This window comes from Xiphophorus maculatus, chromosome 4 (genome assembly GCF_002775205.1).
Source record: "Xiphophorus maculatus strain JP 163 A chromosome 4, X_maculatus-5.0-male, whole genome shotgun sequence".
NCBI classification, from domain to species: Eukaryota; Metazoa; Chordata; class Actinopteri; order Cyprinodontiformes; family Poeciliidae; genus Xiphophorus; species Xiphophorus maculatus.
In genome coordinates, this window is record NC_036446.1 from 26,033,075 (window position 1) to 26,055,157 (window position 22,083).

At 37.4% G+C, this 22,083-nt stretch overlaps 1 protein-coding gene across 1 annotated transcript in view; it reads left to right on the plus strand.

The window, feature by feature from the left end:
• LOC102223830 (A disintegrin and metalloproteinase with thrombospondin motifs 7-like) overlaps positions 1-22,083 on the plus strand; it is a 146,062-nt gene that overhangs the window by 79,638 nt on the left and 44,341 nt on the right. The window contains exons 11-18 of the mRNA XM_023332084.1: positions 58-203; positions 5,082-5,251; positions 6,015-6,148; positions 8,547-8,667; positions 8,942-9,186; positions 10,750-10,891; positions 16,963-17,089; positions 20,515-20,728. Coding sequence (XP_023187852.1) covers positions 58-203; positions 5,082-5,251; positions 6,015-6,148; positions 8,547-8,667; positions 8,942-9,186; positions 10,750-10,891; positions 16,963-17,089; positions 20,515-20,728 — 1,299 coding nt within the window. The remainder of the gene's footprint in view (positions 1-57; positions 204-5,081; positions 5,252-6,014; positions 6,149-8,546; positions 8,668-8,941; positions 9,187-10,749; positions 10,892-16,962; positions 17,090-20,514; positions 20,729-22,083) is intronic.

Consider the following 22,083-nt stretch of genomic DNA (forward strand, 5'->3'; position numbering starts at 1 on the left):
AACATGCAAAGATTATAGAGGTCTGACTTTCATGTAAACATGGGTTTGTTCCTCCAGTGGTGCATCAATGGGGAGTGCGTGCCGGCAGGCCTCAGGCCGGAGGGTGTTCACGGCGGCTGGGCTTCGTGGAGCGAGTGGTCGGCTTGTTCCAGGACGTGTGGAGCTGGTGTCCAGAGTGCAGAGAGAGACTGTGACAATCCTGTGTGAGTTTAACTGCTTCTATTTAACTCCGGTAGAATAATTATTCTCCTTTGCAAATTTAAAAAAATGTCAACTTGTAAAATCTGCTATCTTCACTATTCCACTTGGATTTTCGTTTTTGCTCTGAATCAAATTTAAAACTGTTTTGAACAATGCCGTACCAACACAAAATGATTTAAATCCCTCACTTTTCCTAATGTTTGTCACATTACAGCAGGAAACTTTGTCATTTTTGAGAGACTTTGTGTTCCCAAAAAGGGTTCTTCGCATGCAGGCCTCGAGCTCTGGTGTCCTGCAACTATTAGGTGTGTCTCTGGTCCAGCATGACTGAATTACCTCCTCACCATGCAGTCAAGTTCTCCATAGGTTTGCTAATTAACTGATTATCTTACACAGATGCGTTGAAGCAGAGACAGATCTATAAGTTGTAGGAGACGAGCAAAACAGAAACAAAAGAAAGAAAAAAAATAGTACGTACATCTAATGAGCTCCATCGATACTTTGTGAAGCCACTTTTAGAATTGCAATTGCTTTGTTTGTATGTGCATGTCTCTAATAACTTTGCACAAATTGTCAACTAGATTTAACCATGAACTTTGACCTGCTCTCATTGAACACAGTAACATACTTTGATCTTAACTTTTCTGTTGCATTTTTAGCTTTATTTTTACAGCTATTGTCTTCCTGGAAAGTAAAAACTCCTCCCTGTCTGAAGTGATTTGTGTCCTCTTCCAGATTTAGTTATCCCAGATCTGGAATGTGTTTGTCCATATTTCAAACAACTTCGATCAGTTTCCCTCCACCCGGTACAAAAAAGCATCATCACAGCATGATGCTGCCAACTCATCCTTGCATTTAAATCCTTGTTTTAATTCAAGGATGTAAGAACTTTATACTACACAGTTTGTGGTAAACTGGAAATGTGACTTTGTATCTTAAGACTTGCTTGTCTCTGTAATATTTGAAGTTCTTGTTTTGTTTGAAGTTCTCTAATATGGAAGGAAAATGATACAATAAGACAAAAAGTGTGAATTAGCCTCAAATGGATTATGACGTTTTCTTTATTTTGGTATTAGTTCTAGCTCTTGCTAAGTAAATATGTATAGATTCTAAAACATTCCAGTTGTTTGTTCAGTATTTTAAATACAAATTGTTATTCCTTACAGGTTTCACTTACACAGCTGGCTCATTAGGCAAAAAATTGGTTTTAGTTGCATTGCATAACTCAAAAATAAAATAATATTCCTTTAATTCAAGTTAAAATTTAACATAATAAGGCGTTGGTGACACCAATAAGAGTATGAAAATACTATGTATTTTATCAGAGAAATCAAACCTAATGCTCTACTTAATATTTTCTTCACTCTCAGCCTATAAGTCCTTGGATAGCAGGAGAAATTAAAAATGTAAGAGACGGCAGAGCAACTTGCCCATTAATGAAGGGTGAGAGAGGCTGCGTTTTTATTACTTTAAGTCAAAGAGACGTAACTTCAAAGTTATGCCTCATTTTATCACCAGAAGGTCCAATAATAGCTGTCCTTGTTAGTGGCTACCAGGGCACATTTTCATGAGGTATGCATTATATAATGATGGTGGAGAACATGAATTGCGGAGGTTGTGGAGCAAAAGATGAGATGTGAAACACACTCACACTCTTTGACATTCCACTCTCCCTGTGTGTGTTTCTTTACAAAGCTGCCGGTCTCACCCTGTAACGCACATCTAATTATGATCAATGACTTGGAGTTCTTTCCAACAGAGGGTTCACACATGGCTGGCTTTTGCTAATTACACTCGACTGCTCCCTGCTCACTGACGCTGAAAGCTGCGGCAACTGAAACAGAATAGCATCAGAAATTAACCACTTGAACATTAAAATTATACGAAGTTGCAGTGACTTGGTGTGACTGTTGACCTTTGACTCTACTCAGCACTTCATCAGTACCTGCCCTCCTAAAGTCCATCATAATACCCCATTAAAAAAGAAAAAAAAAAGAAATATTCTTACTTGGTGCCAGTGGTTCAAATACCTTAAACAAGAGTTTTTTTTTATCTTTTTCTGGACACACTCTTCCTTCTCCAATGATCTGTTGAATTCGTTCCTGCTCCATGCTGACTCAATTTATTTGACTAATTTATGATTTCCTTTCTGGTCAAATAGTTCTAATATTTTATTCATTTCACTTTGATCTTTTACCCCACTGTCCAGACAAGTCAGTTGTCTGGGTTTAGTAGCTTTTAGGTCTGTCGTTACTGTGACGAGGACCTGGATGGAATTGGCCCCAGCCAGTTTCACATCATTTTACATCCTTCTGTGTAATTTATTGGAGAAAAACACATGACCAAATGAAAAAGGAAGAGACTGAAACAATCTACATTAATTCATAATCATGAACACTCCTCATAATTATTGAACTGCATTTGTTTCTTTAAATGAGCTCAGTGATGACTGCATCACTGCAACTGTCAGAGAGACATAAATCCCTTAAACCAAACCGACTTATTTTAGCGAACCATGGAACATTTTACTCAAGATTTTTTTCATGATCTTTATTGTTTTGAGTAGAACAAAATGTAAATAATTGCTAATATTAGAGCTGCATGGGATTTTTTTAAAGCAGCTTTGTCATTTATATGTTGGACTTTCAATCAATGGCTATAAATTCAACGGTTATTAAAAAGACTGAAGTTGAAGTTGGGTTTTGTTTTTAAATTCTGATTAAGCGTGTTATTTGATACCAATAAGAAGCTTGTTATTGCCTCTTTTATGTTTATGCTTGATTATGGTGATGTAATTCATATGCAGGCTTCATCACATGGCCTTAAAATGTCGGACACAGTTTACCATGGAGCTTTAAGACTCATCTCAAATCTCAAACCCTATTCAACTGTCAGATGGTGTGACTTGTCCTCTCGCAGACTGATGGGTTTGAATCTATAAAGACTATTTCTACAGAACTGTGTCCAAAGGCAAAGTCCAACCGGTTACAGTCTTTGCTCCGAGGCTTTTTCTCTGTGTGTACCAAAGGCCAGGAAAGAACTGGGGAAAGAAAACTTTTAAAAATGCTGCTCCTCACTACTGCAACCAATTGCAAACACTTCTAAAGATAGAGATGGTTTCATAGAGCCGTTTTAAAGGGTTCTGGGAGAACAACCTCTGGCTGTAGATGTTTTATGGGATTTGTTTTGATAAAGTCAAATGTTGTATCTACGAGTCTAAAGATTGGAATAGTTTTTATATTGTTCTGCCATTGTGTAGCCCATGACATTTCCTTCAGGATTTTATTTTCCTGGTTAAAAAAAGACTAAATGCAAAATTGTATGTCAGAACAGGATAAATCAGAGTTTATGACAGCTGGAAAGCATTTCACTAAATATAAGATCCGCTATACATTAAATTTATAATCATTTTTACTTGTAAGGTAAACCTAGAAATTAATAATGTAGATGCTGAAGAAGTACTATTGTGTAATAAATAAAACCACAGAAGTTTTAATCCTGGAGAATTACTATCCTGCAACTCCTTGATGTATTTCAGATCCAACACACCAAAAATCTAATTAATACCTCATTAGCAGGACTGAATGTTACACTGATGAGGTAATTCATGCAAGAGTTGCGGGAACGCTTGAGAGCTGGACTTGACCAACCCTGCTGTTGGGTTTTCCTTATCCAAGTTGCACCAAAGGATCCTCACAAAGGCCAATGGTAAGCCCAGCTGGTCATTTCCGCTGGGTTGCATTGTCAGCAAAGTTGATGATGATTGGGAACCAATTTTGGGTTACCAGGTTTTATAACCTGAGAGTTGAGCAATGCAGTTTCATAGGTCCATAGTGTATTGGTTTGTATTTTACTCATTTGGTCATGTCTGTGTGGTTCCTATGCGACCTGTGCCTTCATGTCCTGAGATGAAAAGCAATAAGAGACAAAAATGGTTTGGTTACTTTTGGTTTCTTTCTTGTCATCACTGCTTATTGCAGATGGAAAATTGTTTTTGTCACAGCTCACCACAAGGGTGGTTCTGATCATTCGGATGTCATTTAAGATCTAATTGCCTGTTTAAAAACAGGAAGTTAGCCTGTTTTAAAACCAACATTGAGACTTCAAAGTTTTTAACAGATCTGTCTTGGACAAAACATATTTGTTTGAAAAGTGAACAAGATGTCAATGGATGCAACTAATAAAATGTGAAATCTCCTGTGTTTTCCTGAGACATTACAAATTAACTATTGTTCTAGACCTCAGTTTTTATTTGGTCTGCTGCAAAAAAGAAAAAAAATGTTTTAAAAGAAACATACTAGAATAAAGCCAAAACTATCTCCAGAAACAGCTGCTTTTTTAAAAGCTAATTTATTACACTTGCATAAAAGCAAATTCAGTTTTCTGAGATATTTAAAACAAATAGTGACACATTTGTCACATTCTGTCATCTCCCAAACACCCCTGTTTAATCATTAGTAACAGGCAGAAGACTCTCTGGACAACAGAGAAATATGTACTGAAAATAGTCGTGAATGCCAAGCAGAATAAGTGATTTAGTTTCCCCGTCTCCACCTGTGATGGTCTGACATGCCACATATTGTGGGAATTTCCATTTTAGTTGCCTTTAGGCATATGTCTCACTTGTCAGAATTGACTTCCAACCCCAATACTTTAAAAAGTGCTAATCTTTTCTACTTGTATAATAGAATGTAGGGAAAGTCCTGTCTTAAAATACCACCGGTAATTTCCTCGAGTATGGGTTTTTGTCATTTCCAATCATGATTTTCTGCATTTTCTTGCATCTTGATCTGACATTTTATAATGCCTGCATTTTAATTTACCCAGATCTAACTGCCTGTCAAAACATCAACATGAACACATCTTTAAATTTCCCACAGTCCAAAGCACAGAGGAAAATACTGTCTGGGAGAGCGGCGGCGGTACAGGCTCTGTAACACCACACCGTGTCAAGCTGACTGGCCTTCCTTTAGAAACATTCAGTGTACTCACTTCAACACCCTGCCCTACAAGGGCAAGTTCTACAAGTGGGAGGCAGTTATCAACAAAGGTGAGTTTGTCCAACAAAAGGTATGCTCTTTCAGTTTTCCTCCTTCTGTTTTTAAAAATACACAAACTGGCGTTGCTATCTTTTGGCTGCCATTTTATTTTATAACAAGCTTGTGTTCAAATGGTTTGTGCCTGTTTTGTTTGTTTTGTGCAATGGATAATTAAGGTTGGTTATTGATTAGCTTTTTTTTCCCCAAATGCTTTTTTTCCCCTAATGCCTAAAACAAAGGTCTTATCCTTGTATCAAAAACTTCTATTCATTATTTATTCAAGATAATTGTCTCCGGTGTCCCTAATTCTGATTTCATTTTTTGGATTAAATGAACGAAATGTGGGACTGAAAAAAACATAATCTAATATTTTCTACTGCATATGTTCAGTTTTATCCTGGTGTCCTCAACTGTGATCATTTCCAAAAAATAAAATGCTTTGCTGGAAAGCTTCGCATGAACATATTTGTGAACCTGTTTACACATTTCTGAATAAATATTTCAATAGATGTAAATATAATTTTCTTACTTTCTATTCTCCAGTGCCTGCAGGATTTTTATTTTGTAAGCAAAACACAACAAAAGAAATGTGAAACTTTGTCTGAACTGCCACAATAAATCATTGTAATTTGTGGGATGTGCATAAGACAGTTATCATTGGAAACATTTTATTTATTTTTTTACCTTGTTAGCAATACCTCCATCTTAACTCACCTAGAATATGTTTGCAATGCCCCCGTATTTCCTGTGTTTGGCTCTTTTTCCCCCTGACAGTTAACCCCTGTGAACTTCACTGCCGTCCCCTCAATGAAAACTTCTCAGAGAAAATGCGAGACGCCGTCACTGATGGGACTCTGTGTTACGAAGGCAACAAAAGTAGAGACATGTGCATCAATGGCGTTTGTCAGGTATCGATGAATCGCATGTTCTAAACTCCACTTTGGTTTCATTTGTTTCTCTGCTTTGGGTATGGATGGATATGAGATGGTAGAGTTCTGATAACTTTGAGTAAAAATACAGTACATTTTTTGGGGGGATTTCACAGTATTTGCAGAAAAAGTAAGCAAAAAAAAGTGTACTATGTTTAACACAAATCAGGCATTATTATATATTATATATACAATAAATACCATCTAAATATCCCAAATTTATCTGTGTACTTGCTAGAATGATGTCTGTAGTTTTGTGCCTGACAGAAATTATGTTTCTAGATTGCCAACCAAAGTTTTAAGACAGTGGAGTTTCCATCCCATAACTCTCATTTCTTACAAGATCAGAAATATTTCAAAAGCAGCAAATTTGTCTTTTTAGTAATAAAGAGAAGAAATATTTCAAAAGCAGCAAATTTATATTTTTAATAGTAAAGAGAAGAGAGTACCAGCCTTCTGTCAATCAGCAGAGTGCAGAAGACTGGGGAAAGTTTTTGCTTTACTGTCGGCACCATTCAGCAATCCTGTACTTTCTGTTGCATTTCTCTGGCAAAAGACTTTTAACACTAGGAGAAATTGTTTTTCTTTTGTTTTTTTTAAAGAGCATATTTGTAATATACTGAAATATTAGATTCACAAAGATGTTGCTATAAGGTTTTCCTTATTCTGGAATTCTAAATTGACCATTAACACCAGTTTGCGTCACTATTTCTTCTTTTTCCAGTTGTGTTTTACCAAGCAGTCCAGCATTAAACTTCTTATCTTGTCTTGCTTGTTTTCATTGTGACCTTAACGTTAATGTTGCATTCATCTGTTGATGTGGGAGCTACGTAAAGTTTCTGTCCAATGGCTGCTGCTTGGCGATTAGTTTCCCTTACTGACTGATCGCTTTAGCCCAACCCCAGCTGCATTTGTTAAACTTACTTGTTTAGATTTAGCTTTCAGCATCTCCTTTGCTCGACAGAATCACAACATTAATTGTTCAGGCGTTTAATTTAACCCTCACCTTGTTTTCTCTGCGGCCACGTGCGCCGTATTTGACATTCTGCGTGACGGTGAGCATGCTGATAGGAGAATGAGCCGCCGTTATCTGTCTAGATAGGCGAGAGCGCAACATGGTGTTTTCACCCCGGGCTAAAATGCCAGCCGCTGATTGACGATGTTTGTATGCTGGGTGGACACCAGTCAGACCTGGCTTTATGACATTTAGTGACATTTTTTGTCACTCACCCAAATACTCTTTGACTTACCTGCTTTAGTAACGGAAAAGTCACTGCGTTATTAAAGAATAATCTTTTTATTGTTGGTCGTTTATTCCTCCTTTACTTTGTTTGACTGAGATCAGTGTCTCCAAACCAATTAGACTCTCTAACTTTTATTCTGTTTTGGAAAAATAAGTCTGCAATGTTCCTAAGGCAGTTTTAAAATAATCTGTTTTCTTCTACTTTAATCATCAACTTCACAGCATCTTTTTTTTAAGTGTCCATTTTACAACTTTATTTATTTATTTCAGAGTTGTGTTTATTTATTAAATGTGTTTGTGATCAAATTGTACTGATCTTCAGGACAACAAACAGTACAGCACACGCAAGGCAGCGCTTAAGTTTGCAATTTAGTTGCATGACGTGTATCTGTTTTTGTTTTTCTTAGAGATGTTAAAGGTTGAATCAGGTTTCCTACCCTCAGAAAAAAGTTTGAAAACTTTTGTTGCTGTTTTTCTAAATTACCATGTTGACCTGCAGCTGTTACTTATTCATGTACAGATAAAGAGGTTTAAACAGGTCCGACATTTTGAACAAAAAAAAAAAAATCTAATTAAAGCGTTCCAGAAATCATTTTTGCTGGTTTCCCCACATCAAAAACAACTTGATCGACTAATTTAAAAGCTTCTTAGTTTCATTATCTTTGCTTCACCTGGAATGGTGTGAAACCAGCGTGAACACATCCGCACTGTATTAAAATAATATTTTGCTCATATCATTTAATTTAATTAACCGACGTCTACCGCTGAGGGTCTCTCTCTCTTTTGTTAACGCAGTTAAATATCGTGCCTTTTTTTAAAATAATTTTTGCACCTGGTGGGAGCAGCAACTCTGCATGGAGGGAGATAAAAACAGCAAAGCAACACAGAAAAAAAAAACCTAAAACTACACGTTCTTTGTGTCCGCTCTCCTCTGGAACTCAACGCTTTACGTGATGCAGAATGAGATGTTTTTGTGGTGTTTTTTTTTCATGTTCTAGGTAAAGTAAATATAAATTGATCCTTTTCAAGAGCTTATCTCGCTAGAGACGAACAATAAACGTTGCCTCCCACGGTTGTCGGCCTTAAAGTCTGCTATGATGCCGTTTTGACACCTCTTGGCCTGTTTTGTTGCAGAGCATCGGCTGCGATTATGTGATTAACTCCAGCTCTGTCGAGGATCGCTGCGGCGTCTGCAACGGCAACGGCTCCACCTGCACAACCGTCAGAAGAACATTTGAAGAGAGGGAAGGTTTTGGTATGTTTTTTTACCGATTAGGATGCTTTGACATGCCATAAAGGGCAAATTTGTACGATATGATTTAAAAAAAAAAAAAAAAGACTTCTGTGGATTTATTTAACTGATAAAGATTTTTTATTTTTTTTTTTTTTATTTTACCCCTGACATGTTATTGGTCAGCATTGTTTTACAGTTGCAAATTTTCCTACCTTGCATGTTGATTTAATTTGTTCGTATTTGTTCCTAGAATGTCTTGGTGAATGTTTAATCTAACAGAAGTGTTGCTGTTTAGGCTATGTAGACATTGGACTGATCCCAGAGGGAGCCTGGGACATCCTAATCGAAGAGGTAACTGAAGCTGGAAACTTCCTGGCGCTACGGAGTGACAACCCCAACAAGTATTTTCTGAATGGAGGCTGGACGATCCAGTGGAACGGGGAATACAAGGCGGCAGGAACCGTGTTCACCTACGAGAGGACGGGACAGCTGGAGAACCTGACGTCTCCTGGGCCCACGATGGAGCCGCTGTGGATTCAGGTATCATTTTCCCTTAAAAAGCAACACCTCCCTTCGTGTCAATGCTTAAAGTCTGTGCACTGTTTGTTTAGAGCGCTGCAGGTCTCTGAATGAAAGCAACAGTTGAATTATTTTGTTTTTGCTCCTACAGTCAGGGAAAATGTTGTCAACCGAGACAGTGCTGAGGAGAAAGTAATGACCTTAGAGAAGCAATTGTTAATAGTCATCAATCTGTAAACCGCTAAAAGGTCAGATGCAAACATTCTGGCATGTAACTCTGAAGAAGATCATTCTGGACAATAAAGAGCTCATACAGCTGAACATGTATTTTCAGCTGCAAAGACTCGGCCTCTTCTGGGTGGAGGGTGTGGCAGCATGTGTTTCATTTTCAAGGTTTGAACTGATGATCATGGGTCAGACGGAAAAACCTGGGTGGATTAAGGAAAACTGGCCCAGATTTTCTGCCCGATTAATTTGTACATCACAAACTAAGATGGCGTAGCAGGAATGCAAAAGTTCAGCGTTGAGGAATGTCTGAAAGCCTTATTAAAGTGATCCAACATTGGGGAGAAGAGTGAGCCAAGACCTCTTCACAGCAAAATTAAGGAACTGATTAAATCATACAAAAAGAAAAGCAACTAAGATTTACATCTTTCTTCTTCCTGTGACAGTTCTCTCCAACTTGGAGTGAGCGGCGCGCTAAAGTTTGGCTGAAAACTTACTGAGGGTAGCAATAAAACAGCAGATTAAATCATCTCCATGTTTTTCAGCCGCAAACCCCTCGGCAAGTTAGAATTGCTTCTTGCAAAACACTTTGAGCTTCCTCGACTATTTTGCACGCGCTGCTCTTTTGAGGTGGTGTATCAGTCGGTGTAATGTGGAGGGGTGTGGCAAAACCTCCAACCCTTTTCTTGATGCCGTTTGTTGTGAATTTTCAGGGGATATTTTTCCTCCCCCATTTTCTTAAATAAGCTATTCTATTTTCATATTTGGTATCAGATGGAGGGAAAATGTCTTTCATTGTATCTAATTGATCCCCTTATTACGTCTAGCATGTTGGAGTTTTCCATTCCACCAACAAAAGCACAATAAATGACTAAGCTACCATTTGTTGATGGATAACCACTGAAGCGATCGTAAACTGTTCAACTGTTCTTTTTTTTGTTTTTACTTATTGATCACTGCCAGGAAACAAAAGTAATAACTTTTTAAAATCAAATCTGGAAGTGACAGTTTTTGCTACCTCCAGCTATCCTTGCTTAAATTGACAGCAAAGGTTGGTGAGATAAAGAATGGGGTTACAACAGCAGCTGAACAGAAAAACGCATTTCCTACTCCTTTTATTACTTTTATGTTGTGCTCTAAAAGCTCTTGGAAAATGAGCCGCATCTGAACTTCTAGGTTAAGATTATTAGAAGAACTCGCATGTCTCTAGTTTCCTAGCTCAGATTTGTGTGTTTTAAGGCGCAGTATCTCTGTTTCATTTTGGTTTTGTGCCATTTACTTTTCCTCAGTTCTGTGCTGCTTAGAATAGATGATTACACCAACAGCAGACCTTTGTAATGATTCCACCTCGTGTCCCAGCTTCTGTTTCAGGAGACCAATCCAGGAGTGCGATTTGAGTACACAGTCAGTCAAAATGTTTCAGAGGATGACGACAGTCCCGGGCGTGTTTACTTCTGGAAATACGGATCGTGGACTGAGTGCAGCGTTACCTGTGGAAGAGGTAAGATTAGGTTTAGCCTCAGACTTTAAAAGCTAGATTAAAAAAGAGGAGGAGATTACCAGCAGGGTTTTTTTTTCCCCATATGCGACACATTCTCAAGAATTGATAACAAAAAACTTGTGCTGCATTTGAAATGATGTTTTTTTACAAACCTAGCCGCTGCATGCTGCGACTACGGCAACTTTAAGTATGGACCTATTACAGCTACGTGCTCTACAGGTGGCGAGCGGTGTGTGAAAACGATCTGAGGGCCGGCTTTGATCCGCTGGCTGCAACATGTCAGGTATCAAAGTGTCGGGCAGAAATCCGCACAGATTGCTCCTGAAACTGCTTTCATGCAGACTAGAAAACGCAGGAGAAAATGTGACCCTTCTGCTTCAAAGCAGCTTGCTCTCTGATGCTCTGATGAAGGGCTGGGAATTTCTTCTATAAAAATGCTCCTCTCATCAGATGTGTTGCTGATGGTGGTGCAGAGTGCAGTCTAATTTGCTCCAGCATCATCTCCCTGTGCACAAAGCCACTTGTTAGAAGTCTAACAGGAGACTCATCTGACCACATCAGCTCCTAAACTTGGTACTGCTGACAACTTGATCACCGATCCGCCTTTGTGCTGAGGTAATAATGTCTTTTGTAATATTCACCTGCTGTTGCACACGGCCTGATTCCGTCCTATGCCGATATTCTCATGAACCTTAAAAGAAAAAAAGAAATGGCCTTTTTCTCACATCACACTAAAGCACCAGCTGCATCATGTTACTCTGTTCACTGCTGAGTTTTTCAAAGACCTAAATAGAGAGAAGCATGTTCATTTGGGCCCTTAGCTGTGGCTCTGTTTGTTTTGTTGGGGTTTTTTTCTTTTTGCACATCCCAGAAATAAATATTAGAAGTTACTGGCCTAATTCTGCTGTAAGGTGGAGACATGAAGAAGAGTTGCTTGTGCCGTTGAGCAGATAAGTCTTCTCACCAAGTGCCTTTGGCTGTTTGGAGATTTAGTTTGATCCTCACAAGGGTGCGGTGACTTTGTAACAGCATCCTCAGATCTGTTGAAAACTTTCATGAAAACCCTTAAAAACTTTTTTTTTTTTTTTCCAAATTCTCCCACACTACTCTTGTACATTCGTTCTCGGTTTTCTACATTTGATTTATTTAAATCTGGATATAAATGAATGATGATGACTCATTTCTGATTCTGAATAGTGTTTCATCATTTCATTGTGACACAACCTCTGCAGAAAGGTGAAAGGCGAGCGATTGCCTTTGATCTAAAACGAAGCAGAGTCACATTTGATTAAAATGCTTCTCAAATTTAAAAATATCTCATATTTCAAACCATTCTACGTACATAGTAAGTAATTGTGGAGTGTTTGTGGCTTGTTTTTATTTCTTTGTTGTTGTCTTAAAGCCTACAGAGCAATTTTATTCCTGCAGGTTATTTAAGTCATTTTGACGATTTATGATTCAAGAGGCTATACATTTTTTTTTTATTATGTAATTCTTCAGACCAGGGATAAATGTATTTACATTTCTTATTTGAATCCTTCCCAGTCTGAATTTTCCTTTTAATGTTTTAAATGCACTCTGTGAAATAAGCCACAAATAAGTGAGTTTTCCATAAAAGATTTGGTGTCAATCCACAGAAGAATCCATCCCCTGTAGATTCATACAGGCTGTTTATGAATCAAAAGTATCCATACCCCTTAAATTTGTCCGTATGTTGTCACATTACAACCACAAACATGCATATATTTTTATTTGACTTTAATGTGAAAGAACAACACAAGGTGATATCCAGTTGTAAAGTGGAAAGAAAACAACATATGACTCAAAAGATGATTTGCGAAGATGAAAAGTGCAGTGCTTTTTCTTTTTTTTTTTTTTCAAGCCTCCCTTGCTAGACGGACATAAAATCTTGTCCAAATGACAAGTTTTCCTCCTTTTAAATGAGCCATTGATCCCCAGACAGATGAGCCCCCCCCACCCCCATCAAGCGGGACGCCAGCTGAGGGATGCCGGCTTTTGGCCATTCTCTCTCATCAATACTGAACTGCACTCAGAATCAGTGAGGCCCTGAATCTGAGTCGAGGCGTCCTCAGACACTTCATCCGGTACTTTGGTTGAAATCAGGGGAAGTTATGTTGGTCGCTTCTGGGTGTAGACTTTGCTGTAAATAAAAGTCAATGCAGTTTTGTCCAGCAATGTATGCATTTAGTTCCTCTGACGTCTTGGAACAAATTGGTTAAAAAAAAAAATTAAAAACTCAACCAGAAGTAACATAATTAGCAAGTCATGTCAAAAACGTATTATTTTTCTTTTTGTGAAACACAGACTAGTCAGCATTTTATGGTTGCTCTCTCACTGCACAATGTGTGGCAAGAAACCCGAGCAGGTTCTGTGACTTGACAAATTTCTAAAGGATATATACATTCATAAAACGTAGGTAAGTTAAACCATTTTTCTTAGAATTTTTTTTTAATTGTGACAGGAGAAAAAAATATTATTTTAAAAATTAATAGGAGATTATAGATATGTAAGAGTGATTTATTTTTTTAAAGTTTCACACTTTGCATATTTTCTCAGTATATCCATTTCTGTCATTTTTTGTGGAAAATCCACAGTTTATTCGAAATGTCTGGAAGGAAATGCAGCTTCGGAAGTTGCGCTATCTGGAAACAATGTTACATAACATTACAACATGACATAAAGGTAAAAAAAATAAATATATAAATGTCAATTTTGCATGAGACTCCTCCTTTAATAAAAAAGTTACATAAGAAGTTCCCTAAACCAGCCCCATCTCATTTCCTGCTCAACAAATGTTTAACATTTTGTTTTCTAAAATTACATTTCATATAGTAGTCATTTGATGCTGTGCTTTTCTTCCTAATCTAAACTGAAACTGATGTGTATGCATTAGATTTTTGCTCAATCTGAGCCTTTAAAGTGGGAATCAAATAAAACAATAAAATGTTTTAGTCTGATGAAGAAATAATAGTAATTAAAAAAAAAAACTACTTGCCCATAGAGTAAAATAGCTTTGAAGCAGTAAAATCTAATATTTTTGATGACTGATTTTCAAAGGATTTTTCAAGGACCCCCGTCCAGCTTGACCAGTTCAACCATGGCAAATCTGATTGGGCCCTTGCTCACTAAGGCAGCAAGCTGTCCGCACCGTAAGGGAGTCCTCCATTTTGTTTTTTTGATGCATTCACCCTACTTGCTCCTAAAATAAATAAAACTGCTTTTTTCAGTCAGTATTTGTAACGTGTCCCCCTCACCACCTTGGGGGGATTCTCTGTTTAATCCAGCAGCACAGAAATAGATACTTAGTTGCCTCTGAATAGGAGCAGCTCATAGCCATATTTTAGATAATTACGTCCCATTTTACCTGCCACCATCAGATCTTTTTTTTTTTTTGTTTCTTTGTGGGACTTGATTTTGAACCTTAATTAAACCATAATTATAATTACATGCGGTTATGTAACCAGTTTTATAGCATTTAGTTTTCCATAATGCTTCCCATCATGTTCTCATTCATTTTGTGTCTCTTTACATTTTGATGAAATATGCACTCTAGTGCACACAAGTTAAATCAATGCATTTTGTGTGTGCTTTCATTAAGTAAGTTTAATGAATTCATTTCCTGTCTGTTGTAGATATAGTGCACTGATTTTACTTCTGCCGTTAAAGTTCAAATATGTCTTAGAGGCATACAGAAAAAAATATTTCATAATGCCTGTTTGAAAACAACAGGCCTTCGAAGACTTCAGTGAAAAGCAGCAACGATGAGTACTATATGGATGAATGACACTTGAATGAACAGCAAGACCACCTCAGTAGGATTTTCTATCACATAAACAAGAACATACCTTAGTACTTTCTTTTAGATCAGTTTTTTACTTTTTGTTTCCTTTGTTAGTACAAATATCGCCCAACTTCCACAGATTTAGGAAATCAGTGTCTAATCTCTTCAAGCATATTTAGCCATGAAATTTAGTTTTTTTTTTACTATTGGTTTTCATATGACTGCGGGGATCGACTTCAGCTGGGAACTAAATTTAGGTCAGTGTTTATTTTTTCCACAGACATGCAGATGTTTATATATAGACTTTGAGTGGTATGTTCCTGCAATCGCAGCTGGTGTCTGTATATTACTGTTGTGCTGTTTAACCCTGCGAGAAAAACATGAACTGCAAGTAAGAGTTCATCAACTCCTGCAAGAGTTGCTGAAAAGAGAATAATTATAAGAAATTATAAACAAAATGTGATTGTCATGTTTCAGGTTTACCTCCTGTGGTTATTTAAACTGTTTTCTTTTTTATTATTATTTTCTCAATCTTTTAAAACTAAAAGAGGGTCTGTTCTTTGTAAGCTATCGCTCTATGCGAGAATCAGTCTTTCTCCTCAGCAGCCTCCTCATAATCACTCATGAAAGGCTTGTGCTGATTGAAATTGCTCATGTAGGCGGATTATGAGAGGCTCACCAAATATTTGGGGGTTAGAAGGGAGAAGTGTATTGCAGCAAATGGCAAAATGGAGTACATTTTTTTTGTTAAACTCTAATGTTAAATAGTTGTTGGGGAAATTGGTGCATTAGTGGTACAGAGGGGAGCCTGCAATTATCCCCGTCAGTGTGCGACAACAAAGAAAATTTACATACACGAGTTTGCATCCAACCAGATTTTTTCTCTTAAAATAAATTATAATAACCATATTTTCTTTCACTAGACTTCTTTTTTTTTTATAGAGAGAAAAATGGCAGCTGTTTCTTAGTGATGACAAAATGACTGTACCCTCACGCAAAACGAATATAATGCATTTCTGAATAAACATTTCCCCTAGAAGGTCTTGCAGTTGTTTTGTTTTCCTTTCTCCTTTTCTGTCTGGCTTTCAGTCTAACCTGGTCCTATTGACATTTTGGGAGATGCTGTTTGTAAATTAGCTATCAGACTTGCACTCTGGCCTGGAGACGGATCAGAGCAGGGGGTTGTTAGTCGTTTCCTCCTCCTGCTGAGTGAAAGTCCCCTCAAGAGGGTGAGAGGAAATGTGCAGGGAGTTGGAGATAAACCTGTCAGAGCTTAAAGAGAGGTGTCCTTAGATGTACTGCTGTGTGTAATACAGTTTGAAAGGCAAAGTGGCTCTCTAAAAGGGGGCTAGTTACTGAAGTGTGTTTCTGGCCAGTCTACCATATGTTTGGCATGTATTACTATGTTGTTTTTTCTTCTCCTCAATAAACCAGTGTTTTCTGCATGCAGCTCTAATGCAGGAAATGCCAGGCTAAATTGCTTGGAAATAATTAAGTCATTTCTGTACACAAGGGGGGAAAATACATTAACAAAGCTGTGTCATTGTCCACAAAACTGAATTAAGATTGTTTTTCATAATAGTGCTATGAAATGTATTTTTATTAGCTGAATCAATGTTTCTTTCATTCGTAAAATGGCTCAGCTCCTGCTTTAGCTTCAAAATAAAAGCATTTATACTTTAAGAAAAATGTTTTGTTTTTTTTTCATCTATTCACAATTAAATAACCGAAACAGAAAATGCATGACCTGGACCTTGTGAGGAAGATTCTTCTAAGAGGTTAATGAATAATCCAAAATCATTGTTTGCCACAGGCTGCCTTCAGCATTCACCAACTTGATGGCAGCAGAAATGTTCATTTCTATTCGCTTTCCAAGCAGGAGCATAAAAAGCACCAACCAGAGGGCATGAAGGATTCTCTCGCCATAGGCAGCAATGGTTTCCTCCTTGGAGTAATTGATGATGTCCTTCCTTCCTGCCACTGTGCTAACACATATCTCTACACTCCAGACCAGCTTGCTGCCAGAACCCGAGATACTTACTCGTTGCTTTAACTGGAAGTACTTGCCGTTCTCCCCCTTAGCCAAATGATGGCATCAGGGCAGCAGGGTGTGATTTAGTGTTTTTTTTTTTTCTTTTTCCCTTGTCTGACAGTACTGCTATGGGAATCTCTTTTTCCCCATGACTGTAACTTAAAAACATACTGCTGTTGCTCCGTGTTACGGCCCAGTCAGAAACGTTTTTTCAATCTCCTCCCACTTGTTTTCCAGGTGTGCAGAGGCAGATTGTTTACTGTGTGGAAAAGACGACCGGGATAGCTGAGGAGCATCTCTGTGAGCCCTCCACTCGGCTCGATGGCAACCAAACCAGCTGTTACAGAGATCCGTGCCCTTCCATGTGAGTCGGCCATCCAGATATGCTGTAATTTACGATACACTGAGCTTTCTCAAACGCGGCACGTTTTGTTTTCTGCTGCATTTTCCGCGCTTCTATAGTTTAACCCTGAAAATAAGAAAAAGCCTGAATCTGTATTAATATGGCGTTAATGGCGGAATGTAAATCATTCTATCGCTTTGGCTTTTGAAGTAGGATTATAGGTATTTTCAGACGAGGCCCAAGATTATATGCGATCCTGAGCAGACTCTGTTTCAGATGATCCATGCCTCATTCATTTCCTTTCTGACGTCTGTATTTAACACGACTTGTTTTACATCTACATGGCAACCCAACTACAAATTATATAATGTGATATGATGTCTTGCCAGACAAGCACACCTTTCTCATAATATAAAAAAAGAAGTATTACTTGAGGTACTCATTTAAATTTTTTTTTTTTTTATGTAAAATTTTCATCCCAGCTCCATAAAGATTCCCTGATCTTAGATGATAAGTACTTTCTTTCATTTTTGCCTGTTTAATTTTAGAAAGCATGATCTGGTTTTACAGTGAGGTGAGGAGAAAATGACCTGCAGTTACACTGAAAAGTTTCTGCAAAAAACTTCTTCGACTCAAAACAAATACACAATCTGACACTATATTTAATGATATATAAAATTTCACTTAACTGGTTGTTATAGGGGTTTAAAAACACTTTACCCGGAGGGTTCACATGCAGCAAACACAAACATTATTTCTCACTGATACTGAATGCGAAAAGACTTTCGCACTCGGGCACATTAGAGGAAATGTTTAAATCAGCTTATGACTCTGATAACATGAGATTCTAAAACTGAAGGTTTTCTGTAGCGTTTGTCCACGTTTACCTCAAACCAGCCTTGGCTACTTCTGAAAGCATATCATTCCACCATCAATGTAGGTTTTCTTACTTCATAATGGACCATACAACTCAAGATCAGAGAACATTTTTTTCCTTTCTTCTTTTTTACTTTCACACACTTTTGGGTAGGAAAGTGTAGCTTGTTAACTTCGGTAGACTCAGAAAAGAAACTCAATTTTCTCTCAAAACATAAAGTAGCTCTGTACTGAAATCCCCTTTGCTTTCACTGCGGACATGATTGTGTAGGACTTGTCTTAACCTTTTGGAGATTCAATGCGTTTTTATTTGATTTTAAACCTTATGTAAATTGGGGTATGATTTGACTCTTGCTCCCTGTCATCAGTTTTTTTTTTAAGTCGCTTCCGTTTCTAGCTCCTGTTACCTGTTCATTTTTAGTCTCTGTGTATTCTCACTCACTAATTGTCCCCATTTCACCCATTTCTGTCAGCTTTCTCTCTCTCTCTTTCTCTTTCATGTCTTGTTTATGGAGTTCATCATAAGTTTGAGTTCAGTTTTTGTTTTTTACATCTGAGGATCCCAGGCAGGAGTGACGCATCTCGCCTGCTTCATTTCTCAACTAACCAGACATGATCGAGGTCCTCTGAGAGCACGGATAATGACATCAAGTGCTTCTTATATGTTAAGTGTTGCAATTGAAACCAAAAGAAGAGAGATTGTAGCCTTTATTTAGAAGGTCAAATTACCTTCCAAAGATTATTACCTGTTGAAGTCTGCACTCAAGAAACTCGGCTTTTTAATCTGTGTTTTGCAGTTAATTTGATTTTTCTGCAGTTGACAACATTTCAAGATCGATACGATTCCTGAGAGAAATATACAATCTGCATTCTTACAGAATGTTCTCTGAGTTTTCATAAATAATAAATTATATTCTTTTGCAAGGCAGAGACAAAAAATTATAGAGTCATTCGGTGTAGAGAGAAATGAATGATGGAATCACCACTGTTTTTGGTGATTGACAAAAAGAACATATCTAAAAAACTTAAATCTGTATGCTGAAACAAATAAAAAGATTGTAAAAGTCATTCAAGGAAATAAATCTAGAGAATTGAGTAAAAGATGTTGACCGTTCTTGGCTGGCTGCTTTTTAAGTCGGCACCAAATACACCCAAAATGTTTCGATTTTAAAATGTGCAAGTTGACAATAAAGACATCAACACAGCCTGGCAGTAAGTTCTTTAAAGTAGAAAATGTACACAGATGTTGAAGGGAAATTGGAAGAAATAAAATTGAAAATTATCAGAAATGAAATGAAAATAAATAAGTAAAAAATCAATTAAAAAAAATCAAGCTAAAACAATGTTCAATGTCCTGAGGAGAGGCAGACATGGAGATTGTGGATGATTGTGGGACTCTTGAATCTGAGATTGCCACTGAAATCATGTGGGAACATTCATTTGTTGCCATGGCAGTCATGCATAAAAATATGACAAGCACATTTTCACCATTGCTGATGACAAGCAGCTGTGTTTCAGCTAGAGGAGCAGGGCAGATGGCAGCAATTACCCATCTTGGAAAGGACACAAATGGACTTTAAAATTTTGGAGACTTTTCTCCTTCCCGCTGTCAGTAACGGGTGTATTGATAGGGAAGTGCCTGCCTGCGTTTCTTCAGGCTGAACTAAAGATTTTGAACCTTTTATTTAGTGAAAACAAATGAACTCAATGACATTGCTACCAAAGAGTCTGGATCTGGTGGAAACCTTCCCAGTTGATTGGCCAAAAGTTTTTTCTGTCATCTCCAACATGCCAGAGCTGGAACTGGCATTGATTTCTGTTCATATCCGTGCCTTAAAGTATTAGAAAAGCTATGGGTGCACTACTGAGTACTTCCTAAAATGCCTTCGGTTTGTGTTTCCATATTCATTCATTCACTTGTTAAATTATTTGCTTATAGATTTGCTTGGAACAGAAATAAACAGCCGACTTGGTGAGGATTTCATATTTTGACCCAAGAGTTATGTGGCTGAAATAGATTAGCTGCTCATTTCATCAGTTACTTTAGTGTGTTTACCAAAGTTACGGCTCTTAGTTTGAAGACTTTTTGTGTTTTTATACGTTCCTTCAATTGCAAGTATAACATTAAGCCATTATTCATTTGTTTTTGATGCTAACCTTTCACCCATATTATTTTCTTACTCTTGTGACACCTGCATAGAAATATGGAAGAGAAAACCTTTAAGAGGTCCTTCTCTCTTTCACTGCCATTTATTGCTGCTGTACACAATGAGTTTCATCAAAACATCCCTTTTTTTCCCCTCTTACCATTTCAGTTCACCACAATGTGCAGAAAAGCCTCCTTCGTTGAACAAAATTTGAGTCATTTTCATTGAACAGCTTTTCTTTTACCCTATGCCTGACACATTATGAACATTTTGTGGGGGGAAGAATGAAAGCAACTCACAGAACCTTTCACTGCACTGCCGAATTGGCGGGTCTGCATTAGGACCACGGCGAGGCACAGTCATTTTCATCCCGGCCATACAGATTATTTGGAAATCGTTGCTTTCTTTGTGTCGTCTGTGCAGATGGTGGGTTGGAGATTGGCATAAGTGCTCAGCAAGCTGTGGTAGCCTGGGCCAGGCTAAAAGGACGGTTCTCTGTGTTCGAGCTGTCGGTGCGGAGGAGCAGGAAGCTCTGGATCCCAGAGACTGCAAGCACATCCCCAAACCTGAGTCCACATCCGCCTGCAACACACACATCCCCTGCCCTGCCAACTGGAATGCTGGCAGCTGGTCAAAGGTCAGTTTTCACTGTCCTCAAACAGATGGACAGAAAGGTGCAAAATTTGTTTCTCTGCTTGTGCATCACATTAATTCAGATTTCTCTGTGCTTTCACACGTCAAACTTTTCAAAATGCCAGAAATATGGCTCTGGTATTTATTTCCCTCCTGTCATTATGGATACAGATAGCTCAAAGCTAAGCTGAGGGATTTTATCCAGTTCATAACCTCAGCCATTTTGCTCTTTAGTCCCGGTATTAATTTCATAGGTCACTTCTCCGTATCTGTGTTTCCTAATTGAATACAATTGTAAATGGCTTTAATCACATGTGATTATAACATGTGATGAGCAAAATGAATTATTCAATGTGCAATAATTCATTGCACATTGAGTGAATTAAAACCATATTAGGCAACATCCTATTGCTAAATCTGGTTTATTGCAGTTACATAACTGTTTCCTTACAGTAAAATAAATTATGTACAAAACAACCTGAATGTGGTTATGAATTCACAAATGTTCATAGGTGGATTTTCCACCCTGAAATAATTTGAACGGTATAAATGACACCTCAGTAGTAGACGCAGTTCTAGGTTGTTTATGTAGGGATACGTAAAGACATATAAAATTATTGCTTAGTCTAAATTTTGTAGCAAGTTATGATATGTTGTTTGGGCAAGTAATCTGTTGTAGTCAGCATTAGTTTTTAGACTGGAGTGTAGGATGTACCCTGGCTGAACCACATGCTGAACCATCCTTGTTTTGTTTTTTTGCCTGTGGTTGTAAGTGTACTGTACTTTTGGATAAAATATAAACATAGTCTTTGGTTCTAACAGGAGAATCTAAAGAAAAAATAAATTAAACCATCAACTTTTAAAAGCAAAAAAACATTCTGCTTGTGAAAAAATATATTTTTCGGTAGTCTAACAATCAGTGAGAGGAATACCTGCACTTTTGTTTTTCTTTTGCTTGTAATTGTTTTTCTGAAAAGTTTGGGGTTCCTCCCAAATGTTTATTTGTATTTCTAGGAAAGCATAATAACCAGTATTTTCTTAATGTGATTTATTCAATTATTATGACTGAAATAAAAAAGGGAAAAATATGGATGTTGTATTTGAAACATCTTGAGTTGGAGCACAATGAGATGCCTTTTATCAATGATAAAAGCATAGATTTTTTTCTGCTGATTCTCAAATTGGTTCTTTAATTCTGAAAAATCTACATTAGATTAACTCGCTCTGTAGATACTTTATATATATATATATTTACAAACAAGTCTTTTTATTTATTTTCAACATGTAAGAACTTTGTAGATACTTTAATCAGTGACAAAAGTACATAAGTTCTGTCCTACGTTTAAAAAAGAGATTATG